We start from the raw sequence: 15,908 nt of genomic DNA on the forward strand, positions 1-15,908 counted from the left end.
TTCTTCCTCTTTACTGATTTCCCTACATTCTTACTTTTCAATTTGCTGCTGAAAGTTTGTTGTGCCTTGTCTACACCTGCAACTGCTTGAGGCTCACCAGCTTCTAACTGAAGCAACATGTCAAATCTAGTTTACCACGAAGCTGTCAGACAAAGTTCTAGGCCTGTTCCTCCTGTTGCAGTTCCTAGCGCTTCCATGTAGCAGACAGCGAAAGCTAAAGGGGCTCTCACACACACGCTATAATAATGTCAAGCCGTCAGTATATTGACCGTCAATACTAGAAATATGGACAAGCAGTATTGATGGCCTTCGTGGACTTGCCCTTCAGCCGGGCGACTAGCGCGAGTTTTGGTGTTCTCGTAAAGATAAGTCATTTTAGATTATAAAAACACATAGTTTAGTACTGATTACGTGGTAAATAGGTGTATTAGTGTGCCTTTTAAGCGTACCATTAAAGGTTTCATTTTTCTTTACGTAATATAGCAGAAAACGCGAAAAGATCGAACAGTCGTATTTTCTGTTTAGGAGTTTTGCCACAGCAAATCTACATAATTTCATTAAGTTGTTCTTTGTTCTCTCCAGCAATTTAACTGTAGCGTACCTCTTCATTATTTAGCTCACATTTCCGGAAAGTAGCGTAAAGTTTAAGTTGTTGTTTCAGAAACTTTGCACTGTTGTTTTTGTTTACACACAGTTGCGTATAGGCCAAATTTGTGGAACCATATTTTCATGTTTATCTGTAATTTAACTGACTTATTCTTAATAAACTATTACGTTTATCATGAGTAAAAAGTGCTTGACCTGCCGGTTAAAATGGTTCAAATGGCTCTGAGCACTATGGGACTCAACTGCTGAGGTCATTAGTCCCCTAGAACTTAGAACTAGTTAAACCTAACTAACCTAAGGACATCACAAACATCCATGCCCGAGGCAGGATTCGAACCTGCGACCGTAGCGGTCTTGCGGTTCCAGACTGCAGCGCCTTTAACCGCACGGCCACTTCGGCCGGCTGACCTGCCGGTTAAGTCGGGGCTTTGGTGTGACGGATGCTGTAGTTTTTTCCATGTGGGTGACTGTAGTGGCGTGGGAATAGGGGAAGTAAATGAGACTCGTCAGTGGTTTTGTATGATATGTAGTACAGATAGGAAGATACTAGAACAGGCTAGAACAGCCCTTCAGGCTGAGTTAGACAAGGCCAGGGGAGATCTCGACAGGTTAAGGAGGGAGAAGGGTAAAGAGAAGTGGGAAGTGGCAACAGGCAACAGGAGGAACAGGCCTAGAACTTTGTCTGACAGCTTCGTGGTGAATGTGGAAAATAGATTTGACCTGTTGCTTCAGTTAGAAGCTGGTGAGCCTCAAGCAGTTTCAGGTGTAGACAAGGCACAACAAACTTTCAGCAGCAAATTGAAAAGAAATAATGTAGGCAAAGCAGTAAAGAGAAAGAAAGTGTTGTTTTTAGGTAGTTCCCATGGAAGAGGTGTTGACCAACTTTTGCAGGATGAACTAAGATCAGAATACCACGTTACCAATTTTTTTAAACCTAGTGCTGGTCTGGAGCAGGTGACAGAGGATTTAGGATCACTTTGCAAAGATTTCACTAAGGAAGACACCATGTTTATTGTGGGTGGGCCAGGTAATAGTATTGACAGAGATCCTGGGTACAGTATAGAGTGCGACCTGGCAAAGATTTCATCAGCATCAAAGGATACTAGTGTTGAATTTGTATCTGTTGTTGGGCGTCATGATCGACCTCATTTGAACTCTTCTGTCAAGAGAGTTAATTTGGAGTTGGAACGGGTGTTATGTCAGGTGCAGGGTCACACATTGGTGTGGTTCCTGTTGATTGTCGCAATAGTTGGGATTATACTAGGCATGGCCTTCACCTCAACAGGAAAGGGAAGGGTAAACTGACTGGGAAAATAGCAGGAAAGTTAAAGGGGAGAGATACTGTCATGAGTGATAAAATACCAGTGGTTATAGGGTAGGGAGGACAGAAAGAAAGCAAATTTTAAGAGAGGTTAGGACTGAGACAAACCTTCAGTTTGAGAAAGAAACCAAAAAACATAATTCTAGCTTATTAAATCAGCATAAACAGCTATTGGTTAAGAATTTTCAACAGTCAGCAGATATTTCAACTCTACCCAATTTTAACTCAGTCAATGTGAAATATCAGCTATCTTTATTGCATCAAAATATTCGAGGACTGAGAAATAAAATTAATGAATTAATTATCTGCACAGATGAATTAGAGTCCTCAAACCCAGTTGACATAATCTGCCTCTCTGAACATCATGTGACCACTGGTATAGAACTTTTAAGTGTTGCAGGTTTTAGGTTAGCATCTCACTTTTGTAGAGCAGGAACGGAGAAAGGAGGAGTTGCATGATTCATCAGGAACTGTCATAAATTTATGAACACAGACATTCATAAATTTTGCCTACAACGGCATATGGAAGCATGTGCAACAGAAGTAGAATTTCACAAAAAAATCCTTCATAATATTGAGTGTATATCAAGCACCTGCAAGTAACTTTAATCTGCTCATAAACCATCTTGAAGTTGTACTGGCCCATTTAACAACCAAAAACAAAGAAATAGTGGTTACTGATGATTTCAATGTATATTTCCTTAAAGACTCTCCCAATAAAAGCTTATTTGAGTTAGTAACATTATCATTCAACTTAATTCCCAGTGTGCTCCTTGCCGCTGTTGGATAAGCAGCTGCCAGCAGCAAGTCGTATACTCTTAGCTCACTTATTTGTTACATAGTTTAATTCTTAATTTCTTTGCGTGTTTTTGGGTACTTGCATTGTTTAATTTATAAATTTCGGGCGTATTATAGTGTTTGAGAGTTGTAGCATCACATTTTAGTACCTGAATAGTGTAAAATCGCGTAGTCTCCTTCCGCCGCCGAGCAGTGTGTCAGCAGTGCGCAAGTAGCAGCATTACTGCATTTACTAGGATACCTTGTATTTTAATACCTGTTTAAATTTTGTGTCGAATTGTTTGTGCTCTCTGTAGATTAGTTCAGGCGTTATTTGCACTACAGTTTTTAGAATGGATAGGGACTGCAACTGCTGTGTTCAGATGTGGGCTGAGTTGGCATCCCTTCGCTCCCAGCTTCAGGCAGTGTTGGCTTCACTCACACAGCTTGAGGCTGTTGCTAATGGGCATCACTGTGGGGGTCCGGATGGGGGTTTGTCGGGGATGGCCAGCTCGTCCCACGCATCCCCCGATCGAAATACGGCTGTGGCTGCCCGGGATACTGCCCACATTGAGGCTGACCCCTCACCTGTGGTAGAGTGGGAGGTCGTCTTGAGGTGTGGCAGGGGGCGAACGACATTCCGGAGGGCTGAACGGAAGGCCTCTCCAGTTTGTCTGACGAACCGGTTTCAGGCTCTGTCTCCGGCTGGTACTGATCTTTGGCCGGACATGGCTGCTTGTCCTGTTCCAGAGGTTGCCCCTCAGTCTGCAAGATCTGGGCAGTCACAGAGGGTGGGCTTACTGGTAGATGGGAGCTCCAACGCCAGGCGCGTAATGGGGCCCCTTAGGGATATGGCAGCAAGAGAGGGGAAGAAAACCAATGTGCACTCCGTGTGCATACCGGGGGGAGTCATTCCAGATGTGGAAAGGGTCCTTCCAGATGCCATGAAGGGTACAGTGTGCACCCATCTGCAGGTGGTCGGTCATGTCGGTACCAATGATGTGTGTCGCTATGGATCAGAGGAAATCCTCTCTGGCTTCCGGCGGCTATCTGATTTGGTGAAGACTGCCAGTCTCGCTAGTGGGATGAATGCAGAGCTCACCATCTGCAGCATCGTCGACAGGACTGACTGCGGACCTTTGGTACAGAGCCGAGTGGAGGGTCTGAATCAGAGGCTGAGACAGTTCTGCGACTGTGTGGGCTGCAGATTTCTCGACTTGCGGCATAGGGTGGTGGGGTTTGGGTTCTGCTGGATAGGTCAGGAGTCCACTACATGCAGCAGTCAGCTACACGGGTAGCAGGGGTTGTGTGGCGTGGACTGGGCGGTTTTTTAGGTTAGATGGCCTCGGGCAAGTACAGAAAGGGCAACAGCCTCAAAGGGTGCGGGGTAAAGTCAGGACATGGGGGGACCAAGCAGCAATCGCTATTGTAATTGTAAACTGTCGAAGCTGCATTGGTAAAGTACCGGAACTTCAAGTGCTGATAGAAAGCACCAAAGCTGAAATCGTTATAGGTACGGAAAGCTGGCTGAAGCCAGAGATAAATTCTGCCGAAATTTTTACAAAGGCACAGACGGTGTTTAGAAAGGATAGATTGCACGCAACTGGTGGTGGCGTGTTTGTCGCTGTTAGTAGTAGTTTATCCTGTAGTGAAGTAGTAGTGGATAGTTCCTGTGAATTATTGTGGGTGGAGGTTACACTCAACAACCGAGCTAGGTTAATAATTGGCTCCTTTTACTGACCTCCCGACTCAGCAGCATTAGTGGCAGAACAACTGAGAGAAAATCTGGAATACATTTCACATACATTTTCTCAGCATGTTATAGTCTTAGCTGGAGATTTCAATTTACCAGATATAGACTGGGACACTCAGATGTTTAGGACGGGTGGTAGGGACAGAGCATTGAGTGACATACTGACTGCACTATCCGAAAATTACCTCGAGCAATTAAACAGAGAACCGACTCGTGGAGATAACATCTTGGACCTACTGATAACAAACAGACCCGAACTTTTCGACTATGTAAGCGCAGAACAGGGAATCAGTGATCACAAGGCCATTGCAGCATCCCTGAATATGGAAGTAAATAGGAATATAAAAAAAAGGGAGGAAGGTTTATCTGTTTAGCAAGAGTAATAGAAGACAGATTTCAGACTACCTAACAGATCAAAACGAAAATTTCTGTTTCGACACTGACAATGTTGAGTGTTTATGGAGAAAGTTCAAGGCAATCGTAAAATGCGTTTTAGACAGGTACGTGCCGAGTAAAACTGTGAGGGACGGGAAAAACCCACCGTGGTTCAACAACAAAGTTAGGAAACTACTTCGAAATCAAAGAGAGCTTCACTGCAAGTTTAAACGCAGCCAAAACCTCTCAGAGAAACAGAAGCTAAACGTTGTCAATGTTATCGTAAGGAGGGCTATGCGTGAAGCGTTCAGTGAATTCGAAAGTAAAATTCTATGTACCGACTTAACAAAAATCCTAGGAAGTTCTGGTCTTACGTTAAATCAGTAAGTGGTTCGAAACAGCATATCCAGACACTCTGGGATGATTATGGCATTGAAACAGAGGATGACACGCATAAAGCTGAAATACTAAACACATTTTTGCAAAGCTGTTTCACAGAGGAAGACCGCACTGCAGTTCCTTCTCTAAATCCTCGCACAAAAGAAAAAATGGCTGACATCGAAATAAGTGTCCAAGGAATAGAAAAGCAACTGGAATCACTCAATAGAGGAAAGTCCACTGGACCTGACGGGATACCAATTCGAGTCTACACAGAGTACGCGAAAGAGCTTGCCTCCCTTCTAACAGCCGTGTACCACAAGTCTCTAGAGGAACAGAAGGTTCCAAATGATTGGAAAAGAGCACAGGTAGTCCCAGTGTTCAAGAAGGGTCATCGAGCAGATGTGCAAAGCTATAGACCTATATCTCTGACGTCGATCTGTTGTAGAATTTTAGAACATGTTTTTTGCTCACGTATCATGTCATTTCTGGAAACCCAGAATCTAATCTGTAGGAATCAACAAGGATTCCGGAAACAGCGATCGTGTGAGACCCAACTCACTTTATTTGTTCATGAGACCCAGAAAATATTAGATACAGGCTCCCAGGTAGGTGCTATTTTCCTTGACTTCCAGAAGGCGTTCGATACAGTTCCGTGCTGTCGCCTGATAAACAAAGCAAGAGCCTACGGAATATCAGACCAGCTGTGTGGCTGGATTGAAGAGTTTTTAGTAAACAGAACACAGCATGTTGTTATCAATGGAGAGACGTCTACAGACGTTAAAGTAACCTCTGGCGTGCCACAGGGGAGTGTTATGGGACCATTGCTTTTCACAATATATATAAATGACCTAGTAGATAGTGTCGGAAGTTCCATGCGGCTTTTCGCAGATGATGCTGTAGTATACAGAGAAGTTGCAGCATTAGAAAATTGTAGCGAAATGCAGGAAGATCTGCAGCAGTTAGGCATTTGGTGCAGGGAGTGGCAACTGACCCTTAACATAGGCAAATGTAACGTATTGCGAATACATAGAAAGAAGGATCCTTTATTGTATGATTATATGACAGCAGAACATGCACTGGTAGCAGTTACTTCTGTAAAATATCTGGGAGAATGCGTGCGGAACGATTTGAAGTGGAATGATCATATAAAATTAATTGTTGGTAAGGCGGGTACCAGGTTGAGATTCATTGGGAGAGTCCTTAGAAAATGTAGTCCATCAAAAAAGGAGGTGGCTTACAAAACACTCGTTCGACCTATACTTGAGTATTGCTCAGCAGTGTGGGATCCATACCAGGTCGGGTTGACGGAGGAGATAGAGAAGATCCAAAGAAGAGCGGCGCGTTTCGTCACAGGGTTATTTGGTAACCATGATAGCGTTACGGAGATATTTAGCAAACTCAAGTGGCAGACTCTGCAAGAGAGGTGCTCTGCATCGCGATGTAGCTTGCTGTCCAGGTTTAGAGATGGTGCGCTTCTGGATGAGGTATGGATTATATTGCTTCCCCCTATTTATACCTCCCGAGGAGATCACGAATGTAAAATTAGAGAGATTCGAGCGCGCACGGAGGCTTTCCGCCAGTTGTTCTTCGAGCAAACCATACGCGACTGGAACCGAAAAGGGAGGTAATGACAGCGGCACGTGAAGTACCCTCCACCACACACCGTCGGGTGGCTTGCGGAGTATAAATGTGGATGTAGCTGTGAAGTTCCCCACTAGAGTAGCCAATTGCTCAAAAACAGCCAATGATAATATCTTTATAGAAAAGTCCAATGAACAAAATTATGTTACAAAACCAATAGTTAATCGCCTCTCAGACCATGACATGCAGTTCCCTCTGTTAAACGTTAATACTGAACAGGATATAAAATCTGTTAAATCTGTGAGCAAGAGGGTAATCAATAAGCCAAAAATTGATTATTTTAGGGCACTCCTCAGAGAAATTCACTAGACTGGAGTTTACAGTGCTCATGGCATGAATAAAAGATATAACACTTTTGCCAATAAAGTGCTTACCTCATTTGAACACTGTTTTCCCCTAAAACTAACCAAGGTTAGAGCAAAGTCTACAAAGAAGCCATGGATTACTCAAGGAATAGGGGTACCTTGTAAAACAAAAAGAAAACTGTATCTGTCAATCCGAAACAGTTCTGATGTTGATGCTATAGCACATTACAAGAAATACTGCAAAATATTAAAGACTGTAATACGGACATCAAAGCAAATATATTACAAGGAAAAGATAGTCATATCAGATAACAAAATAAAGACAATATGACATACAGTGAAGGAGGAGACCAGTAGAACCAGACATGAACAGGGACAAATAGCATTAAGAGTAAATGACACATTGGTGACAGATGTGTGTAGTGTTGCAGAAGTTTTTAACAGACATTTTGTAACTGTTACTGAAAAGATGGGGTTATCATGTTCTGTAGGTGCTGCCATGGAATACCTCAGACTAGACATTTCAAGTAACTTCCATAACATGAATTTGACCCTAACTACCCCAGCAGAAATAATGTCCACCATAAAATCTTAAAATCAAAAACATCTAGTGGATATGATTAAATATCAACAAAGTTAATTAAAGAATGTGATTCTGAGTTAAGTAACATATTAAGCTATCTGTGTAAACAGTCGTTTATCAGTGTAATATTTCCTGAATGGTTGAAATATGCTGAAGTTAAGCCACTGTTTAAGAAGGGAGATAAAGAAATAGCATCAAATTTCCGTCCAATTTCACTTTTGCCAGCATTTTCAAAAATTTTAGAAAAGTAATGTACGAGGGTAAACCCTAAAGTAAGGTCTCCTATTTTTTAAGTACATAGACCTGTTGGTTTCTACAATGGTTTACATCAGTGTACAGTTTGAACATTTAGCTATTTTTCGACGTAATCATCATTTCTGTCGATTTTTGTAGATGCTGTGGCAGTTTTTGTATGCCCATGTCATACCAGCTCGCCGCCATGCTGTTCAGAAAGTTATGAACTGGCGTGATTGTTGCTTGGTCTCAGGTGTAAAGTGGTATGCCCAGGTTTCGTCCCCCGTGACAATTAAGTCCAGAAAGTAGTCCTGTTCGGCTGCAAGGCGGTGAAGAAATGCGCGGGAATCATCAACTTAATGCCGCATGTGGTCCTCAGTCAGCATGCGTGGCACCCATCTTGCGCACACCTTCTGGTAGTTCACTGTTTCCGTTAAAATTCTGTGAGCGGTGCTTCGGGAAACCTCAGGAACCAACTTGCAGAGATCATCCAGGCTGACCCTCCGATCTTCACACATGCTTTGCTCAACCTTCAACACTGTCTCCTCAGAAACTGACGGTCTCCCGCTCCTTTGTTCGTCGTGGATTTCGGTCCGACCAGCTGCAAACTCTCTACACCACTTACGAACATTTTTGACATCCATGCACGACTCACCATACACTTCCGTCAATTGGCGATGAATTTCATTTGGCACTGTGCCCTTTGCATTCAGAAACCGAATAACTGCGCTCAATTCGCACTTACCGGTAACATCCAATGGGAGATTCATTCTCAACGGCTGCCAAGCGAAGACCGAGTGCCTCAGCAGAGTGTGTGCATGTTTACACACAGCGCGTGAAGCACTCTTCATAACAGTGTGACCAACTGCCACACAAACGGAGCTATAAAAAAATAGGAGACCTTACTTTTGGGATTACCCTCGTACAATCGGCTTTATAAACATCTTATCTCAAATAACATTCTGTCAAAGTCGCAGTTCGGTTTTCTAAAGGGTTCTGGTATTGAGAAGGCTGTCTACACTTACAGTGAAAATGTGCTTAATTCATTAGACAAAAAAATTGCAGGCAACTGGTATATTTTGTGATCTGTCAAAGGCATTTGACTGTGTAAATCACAATATCCTTTTAAGTAAATTAAAATATTATGGTGTAACAGGAAATGCTGCAAGATGGTTCATATCTTATATCTCTGGCAGGAAACAAAGGGTGTTATTAGGAAAGAGACATGTATTAAGCTATCAGGCATCATCCAACTGGGAACTAATTACATGTGGAGTCCCACAACGTTCCATTTTAGGGCCCTTACTTTTTCTTTTGTGCATCAATGACCTTTCATCAGTAACATTACCAGATGCCAAGTTCGTTTTGTTTGCCAGTGATACAAACATTGCAATAAATAGCAAATCAAGTGTTATCTTAGAAAGATCGGCTGATAAAATATTTGTGGACATTAATCACTGGTTCCTAGCCAATTCTTTGTCACTAAACTTTGAAAAAACACACTACATGCATTTCAGAACTTTTAAGGGGTGTCCCACGAGTATATGCCTAATGTACGATGACAAGCAGATAGAAGAAGTGGACAGTGTTAAATTCTTGGGATTACAGCTTGATAATAAATTCAACTGGGAGGAGCACACCACAGAACTGCTGAAGCGTCTTAACAAATCTCTGTTTGCAATGCAAATTTTGTCAGACATATGGGATATAAAAATGAAAAAGCTGGCATAATATGCTTACTTTCATTCCATAATGTCATATGGTATTATTTTTTGGGGTAATTCATCAGGCCAAGCTAAAGTTTCTTGGGCACAAAAACGTGCATTACGAGATATGTGGTGTGAACCCAAGAACATCCTGCAGAAGCCTGGTTAAGGAACTAGGGATACTAACTACTGCTTCCCAATATATTTATTCCTTAATGAAATTTCTTATTAAAATATATCACTTTTCCAAACCAACAGATCAATTCATGGAATCAGTACTAGAAATAAGAATAATCTTCACAAGGATTCAAAGTCACGTAGTCTTGCACAAAAAGGTGCGCATTATTCAGGAACACACATTTTCAATAACTTGCCAGGAGCCATAAAAAACATAACAACCAATGAAATTCACTTTAAGAGAAGCCTAAGGGTTATACTGGTGGCCAACTCCTTTTACTCCATTGATGTATTTCTCAATAGAACCAACAGATTTGTGTATATATATATATATATATATATATATATATATACACTCCTGGAAATTGAAATAAGAACACCGTGAATTCATTGTCCCAGTAAGGGGAAACTTTATTGACACATTCCTGGGGTCAGATACATCACATGATCACACTGACAGAACCACAGGCACATAGACACAGGCAACAGAGCATGCACAATGTCGGCACTAGTACAGTGTATATCCACCTTTTGCAGCAATGCAGGCTGCTATTCTCCCATGGAGACGATCGTAGAGATGCTGGATGTAGTCCTGTGGAACGGCTTGCCATGCCATTTCCACCTGGCGCCTCAGTTGGACCAGCGTTCGTGCTGGACGTGCAGACTGCGTGAGACGACGCTTCATCCAGTCCCAAACATGCTCAATGGGGGACAGATCCGGAGATCTTGCTGGCCAGGGTAGTTGACTTACACCTTCTAGAGCACGTTGGGTGGCACGGGATACATGCGGACGTGCATTGTCCTGTTGGAACAGCAAGTTCCCTTGCCGGTCTAGGAATGGTAGAACGATGGGTTCGATGACGGTTTGGGTGTACCGTGCACTATTTAGTGTCCCCTCGACGATCACCAGTGGTGTACGGCCAGTGTAGGAGATCGCTCCCCACCCCATGATGCCGGGTGTTGGCCCTGTGTGCCTTGGTCGTATGCAGTCCTGATTGTGGCGCTCACCTGCACGGCGCCAAACACGCATACGACCATCATTGGCACCAAGGCAGAAGCGACTCTCATAGCTGAAGACGACACGTCTCCATTCGTCCCTCCATTCACGCCTGTCGCGACACCACTGGAGGCGGGCTGCACGATGTTGGGGCGTGAGCGGAAGACGGCCTAACGGTGTGCGGGACCGTAGCCCAGCTTCATGGAGACGGTTGCGAATGGTCCTCGCCGATACCCCAGGAGCAACAGTGTCCCTAATTTGCTGGGAAGTGGCGGTGCGGTCCCCTACGGCACTGCGTAGGATCCTACGGTCTTGGCGTGCATCCGTGCGTCGCTGCGGTCCGGTCCCAGGTCGACGGGCACGTGCACCTTCCGCCGACCACTGGCGACAACATCGATGTACTGTGGAGACCTCACGCCCCACGTGTGGAGCAATTCGGCGGTACGTCCACCCGGCCTCCCGCATGCCCACTATACGCCCTCGCTCAAAGTCCGTCAACTGCACATACGGTTCACGTCCACGCTGTCGCGGCATGCTACCAGTGTTAAAGACTGCGATGGAGCTCCGTATGCCACGGCAAACTGGCTGACACTGACTGCGGCGGTGCACATATGCTGCGCAGCTAGCGCCATTCGACGGCCAACACCGCGGTTCCTGGTGTGTCCGCTGTGCCGTGCGTGTGATCATTGCTTGTACAGCCCTCTGGCAGTGTCCGGAGCAAGTATGGTGGGTCTGACACACCGGTGTCAATGTGTTCTTTTTTCCATTTCCAGGAGTGTGTGTATATATATATATATATATATATATATATATATATATATATATATATATATATATATATATATATATATATACATAATGTTCCAGTGATTATGATGAAATCAGTGCTACCATAATTAAATATGTTGCTCCTCAGAACTTCATGACATACTGAGTTAGTTATGTGATGAATCCCTCTACAGTGGTGCTTTTCCAGATAGGCTTAAATATGCTATTATCAAACCATTACACAAAAAAGGAGACAAATCATCAGTGGAAAACTTCTGTCCCATTTCATTATTGCCACTATTGTCAAAAGTGTTTGAAAGTGTTATGTACAATAGACTTTATAAACACTTAGTACAGAAAATCATTCTCATTCACAATCAGTTTGGATTTCGGAAAGGGTTGTCAACTCATCAAGCTAGATTCACTTTTACAGACGGTGTATTAGAATCAATAAATCAAAAGTTATAACCACTTGGAATATTCTGTGATCTGGCTAACGCTTTTGATTGTGTTAGATATTATATCCTTATACAAAAATTAAAATATTATGGAATAACAGGAGTAGCAGGCTCATGGTTCTCATCCTATCTTTTTAATAGAAAACAGTGTGTGTCTGTATCAGGCTTACCACATAACAACAAACATTCAAAATATGAAACCATCAGACAAGGGGTGACCCAGGGCTCTATTTTAGGTCCCTTGTTGTTCGTATTATATATTAATGACCTTCCGTATGCAGTGCCACAAAATGCAAATTTTGTCTCACTTGCAGACGAGACAAGTATTGGTATAAAAAACAGTACCTGTGATCTCATGGAGCAATCAGCTAATGAAATATTTGTAAGTGTTAATGGGTAGTTCTCAGCAAATGGATTGTCACTGAATTTTGACAAGACCCAGTACATACAGTTTAGTACCTCACCAAGAATACCTGACCCTATAAGAATAATCTATTTAAACAATGAATTTAAAGCTGTAGAGAGCGTCAAATTTTTAGGGCTACAAATTGACCACAACCTAAATTTTAGAACTCAGACTCTAGACTTAATGAAACGCCTTAGTTCAGCTATATTAGCAGTACACATGATAGCAGAAATAGGTGATTTAAAAATGAGGAAGTTAGTTTATTCAGCCTACTTCCATTCACTAATGAGTTATTGAATCATCTTTTGGAGAAACTCCTCTCACAAAGAGAACATTTTCAAAACTCAGGAATGAGTCATTAGAATTATATCTGGTGTCAGTCCTAGATCATCATGCACAGACCTCTTTAACAAACTTGGTTTTCTAACTACTACTACTCAGTACATATTCTCATTGATGTCGTTTGTCATTTCCGACATGTCTCTTTTAACACAAAATAGTGCAAAACATGATTACAGTACCAGAATCAAAAACAGTCTGTATAAGGACTATAAAAACTTAACATTAGTACAAAAAGGAGTCAGATACTTGGGTATTCATATATTCAATAACTTACCAGAGTATATCAAAGGTCTTGTAAGTGATAAAGATCCGTTTCAGAGTGAATTAAAGAACTTCCTGTCGGTCAACTCCTTCTACTCAATCGATGAATATCTTCACAAGGATTATAGCTCATAACTCTGTCTGCATTAGAACTGTACAATATCAAAGTATCTTAGTAAAAAAAAAAACCTTTGACTCTTTCCACATACCAGAGACTCCTCTCCAAAGGATCCATGGGAAATGATAAATGTAATGTAATGACAAGTAAGATGTCTGTGAAATACATTTCAGTTCCACCATTGTAAAAAAATGCTTTACCCCAGTTGCCTGGACATATCTTTGCTAGACAGATATAATTGCTTCACAGAGCTCCATAAAATTTTAGTAATTGCGTTTGCTGATATTGCAGAACTATACTTCGAGCATTCGAATTACCTGCCTGTCACCAGAAATCTTAAAGTAACTCCTAATCTCTTGTCGACTGCGGTTGCCTCTCTCTTTAACGTATCTGCTTCCCTTTTTTTCTCGTTTCATCTTTAATGTCTTGTTGTACCGGTGTGGTGCAGCAATCATCAGAAAAAAGTATGGAATATTTGGATGCATGGTTCTGATTGTCAGTAAATTAACATGTGCCCAGTCGCTCCTTTTTTCTCCCTTAACCGTTCTTGGACCCATTTCCTCTTTTTCGCTATTTTCTGTTGCTTACAAGCTATAGCTAATATAATTGCAATACACAGTTTCTTTTGGGTGTTCGACATCTTAGCATTGTAGAACTGCATTGTCAACTGACGATTTTTGTCAATATTATTAATGGTGTGAGGTCGCTTCAGTATACTGAATTTTGACAAATTAGTATTGTCAATAAATACTGAAAGTGTGAAGGCCCCTGTGTACTGGTGACGTACTTTGGTTATTGTGCATTTGTTTATCTTAATACAACTTTCATTCGAAACATGGAAAAATATGGTTGCAATTTTAGCATTGCAGCATAGGGCAGTATTAAAATCTTATATTGTCCAAGATAAGGTCGATAATCAAAACTTTTCATAAAAATTTATAGTGCCAAACCTTTTTTTATTCTTTTATTTTCATTTTATTTATTTTTTACTTTTGGAGAGTGAAAATCATTTGAGAAGCTTGAGAAATACAGGTTCCTTTTTAACCTGCATGACCTTACTACAGATTTCAAGATCATTTTCCCTGACTATCTTGAATGTCTCAAACCTTGCTATCCCAGAAAACTATGAAAATAATGATATTGCGACAATGTTCTTCTTCCTACATACCAGATATTAGGCTTCTCATGTGTGTAATTTACATAAAATTTCATCAAAGTCGAAACTGATGAAAAATATTTATATGAAAAATTCTGATATAGACTGTCTCATTTGCCCTATGTGCAACTTACATATCTCGTTTCTGAGACCTTTATAAGTTTACAAACTGTATCAAAGAAACATACTGTCACCAATTTTATAATGGTTCCCCAGATGAAAAAAATGTGCTTTTGCAGTTTGCTTTACTTTTTAATTCACTGTCATTAGCGGTGACACTCTTTATTTACTTTGTATTTATTGCCAAAAACACTAATGGCAATCAGGCACCACAGACAGTTTTATAAAAAATCAGACTATTGTATGAAAGTAGACTTAATATCAATTACCCTGAATTCCTGCAACAGAGTGTACCTCACAAGCAATTCATCATGCAATAAACCTTTAACAAAAAAAATTTCTATGTCACCATTACTGATACTATGGATATATATTTCAAATATTTATAAAATGCACATAAACACTGGCATTGTATGGAGCTAATAATCGATTTATGAAGCTAACTAGCATTTTAAAAATACAAAAAAATGTCCTGCATATAATGTGTAAAACAAGGCACATGGAGCACTGTTGTCCTCTTTTCTCCAGGCTCAGAATACTCACCTTTACAAATTTATGATTATATATGTCTGTGCTCTATGTTAAAAATAATATTTCAGAATTTGCTTCTAGGGACAAAACTCATTAACACACCAAAAATAAGGTTAATTTAGATGTACCAAGTTGGAGATTAGTAAGAAATGGAAATTCTCAGAAAATGAACCGACTCAAAATGTTCATCACATTACTAACCTATGTTTGGTCTATGGATCTAAATATTTTTGAAATTAAACGCTACAACTGGCTATCAGATCATCCACTTTACCATATTCAAAATTTGTTTGAGATACCTGAGAAGGATATTAGCATTTAAAAAATTTTCCCATACTCTGCTGTTGCCCTCCCCCCCCCCCCCCCACCCCCACAGTCAGCACCATGAAACGTCTTACAGTTAGTTCAAGATAAAGTCTTCCAACTTCCTCACCCTCAGACGAAGTCAATCTGGTTTCTAAACCTACCACAAGGTGATATCCAAATGTACAATTGTAATGAGGCATTTGCTAGAAAGATACTACATATACACGATATTACTGCATGAATACGAAATTATTAGTGAAAGAGTAACATTTATCGATTTTGGATTGTTATTGAAGAAAACAGTGACAAGAACCTTCAAATGTGTTTGAACTTGCCGAATTCTTTTTCGGTATTGGCTCTTCAGACAGTTTCCATTGGGACGATTGGGCCTTGATTTCATCGTCATACCCGTATACGCAAGTTCTGGCACCTGCACTCTTCTGTGACGATTATTGGTGTGTTTATGTTTTCTATAATTATGCTTCTATGTTTTGTATAATTATGTCCTGTATACTCTACCCAGTTATTATTGCACAGTATTTGTGCCATACATCATCATAGTATAACTTATGGATACTGGCTCTTA

At 41.2% G+C, this 15,908-nt stretch overlaps 2 protein-coding genes across 3 annotated transcripts in view; one reads left to right on the forward strand and one right to left on the reverse strand.

Moving 5' to 3' along the window:
* The window catches only part of LOC126473852 (beta-alanine-activating enzyme), a 446,532-nt gene that overhangs the window by 207,917 nt on the left and 222,707 nt on the right, over positions 1-15,908 (forward strand). The window lies entirely within an intron of this gene.
* LOC126473853 (uncharacterized) overlaps positions 1-15,908 on the reverse strand; it is a 56,435-nt gene that overhangs the window by 33,824 nt on the left and 6,703 nt on the right. Inside the window, exon 2 of one of the 2 annotated variants that reach the window (XM_050101182.1) lies at positions 8,722-8,858. The exons of the other annotated variant lie outside the window; for it this stretch is intronic. Within the exon in view, the coding sequence (XP_049957139.1) occupies positions 8,722-8,858 (137 nt within the window). The remainder of the gene's footprint in view (positions 1-8,721; positions 8,859-15,908) is intronic. 2 annotated transcript variants of the gene reach the window in all.

This window comes from Schistocerca serialis, chromosome 4 (genome assembly GCF_023864345.2).
Source record: "Schistocerca serialis cubense isolate TAMUIC-IGC-003099 chromosome 4, iqSchSeri2.2, whole genome shotgun sequence".
In the NCBI taxonomy this organism is placed as follows: Eukaryota; Metazoa; Arthropoda; class Insecta; order Orthoptera; family Acrididae; genus Schistocerca; species Schistocerca serialis.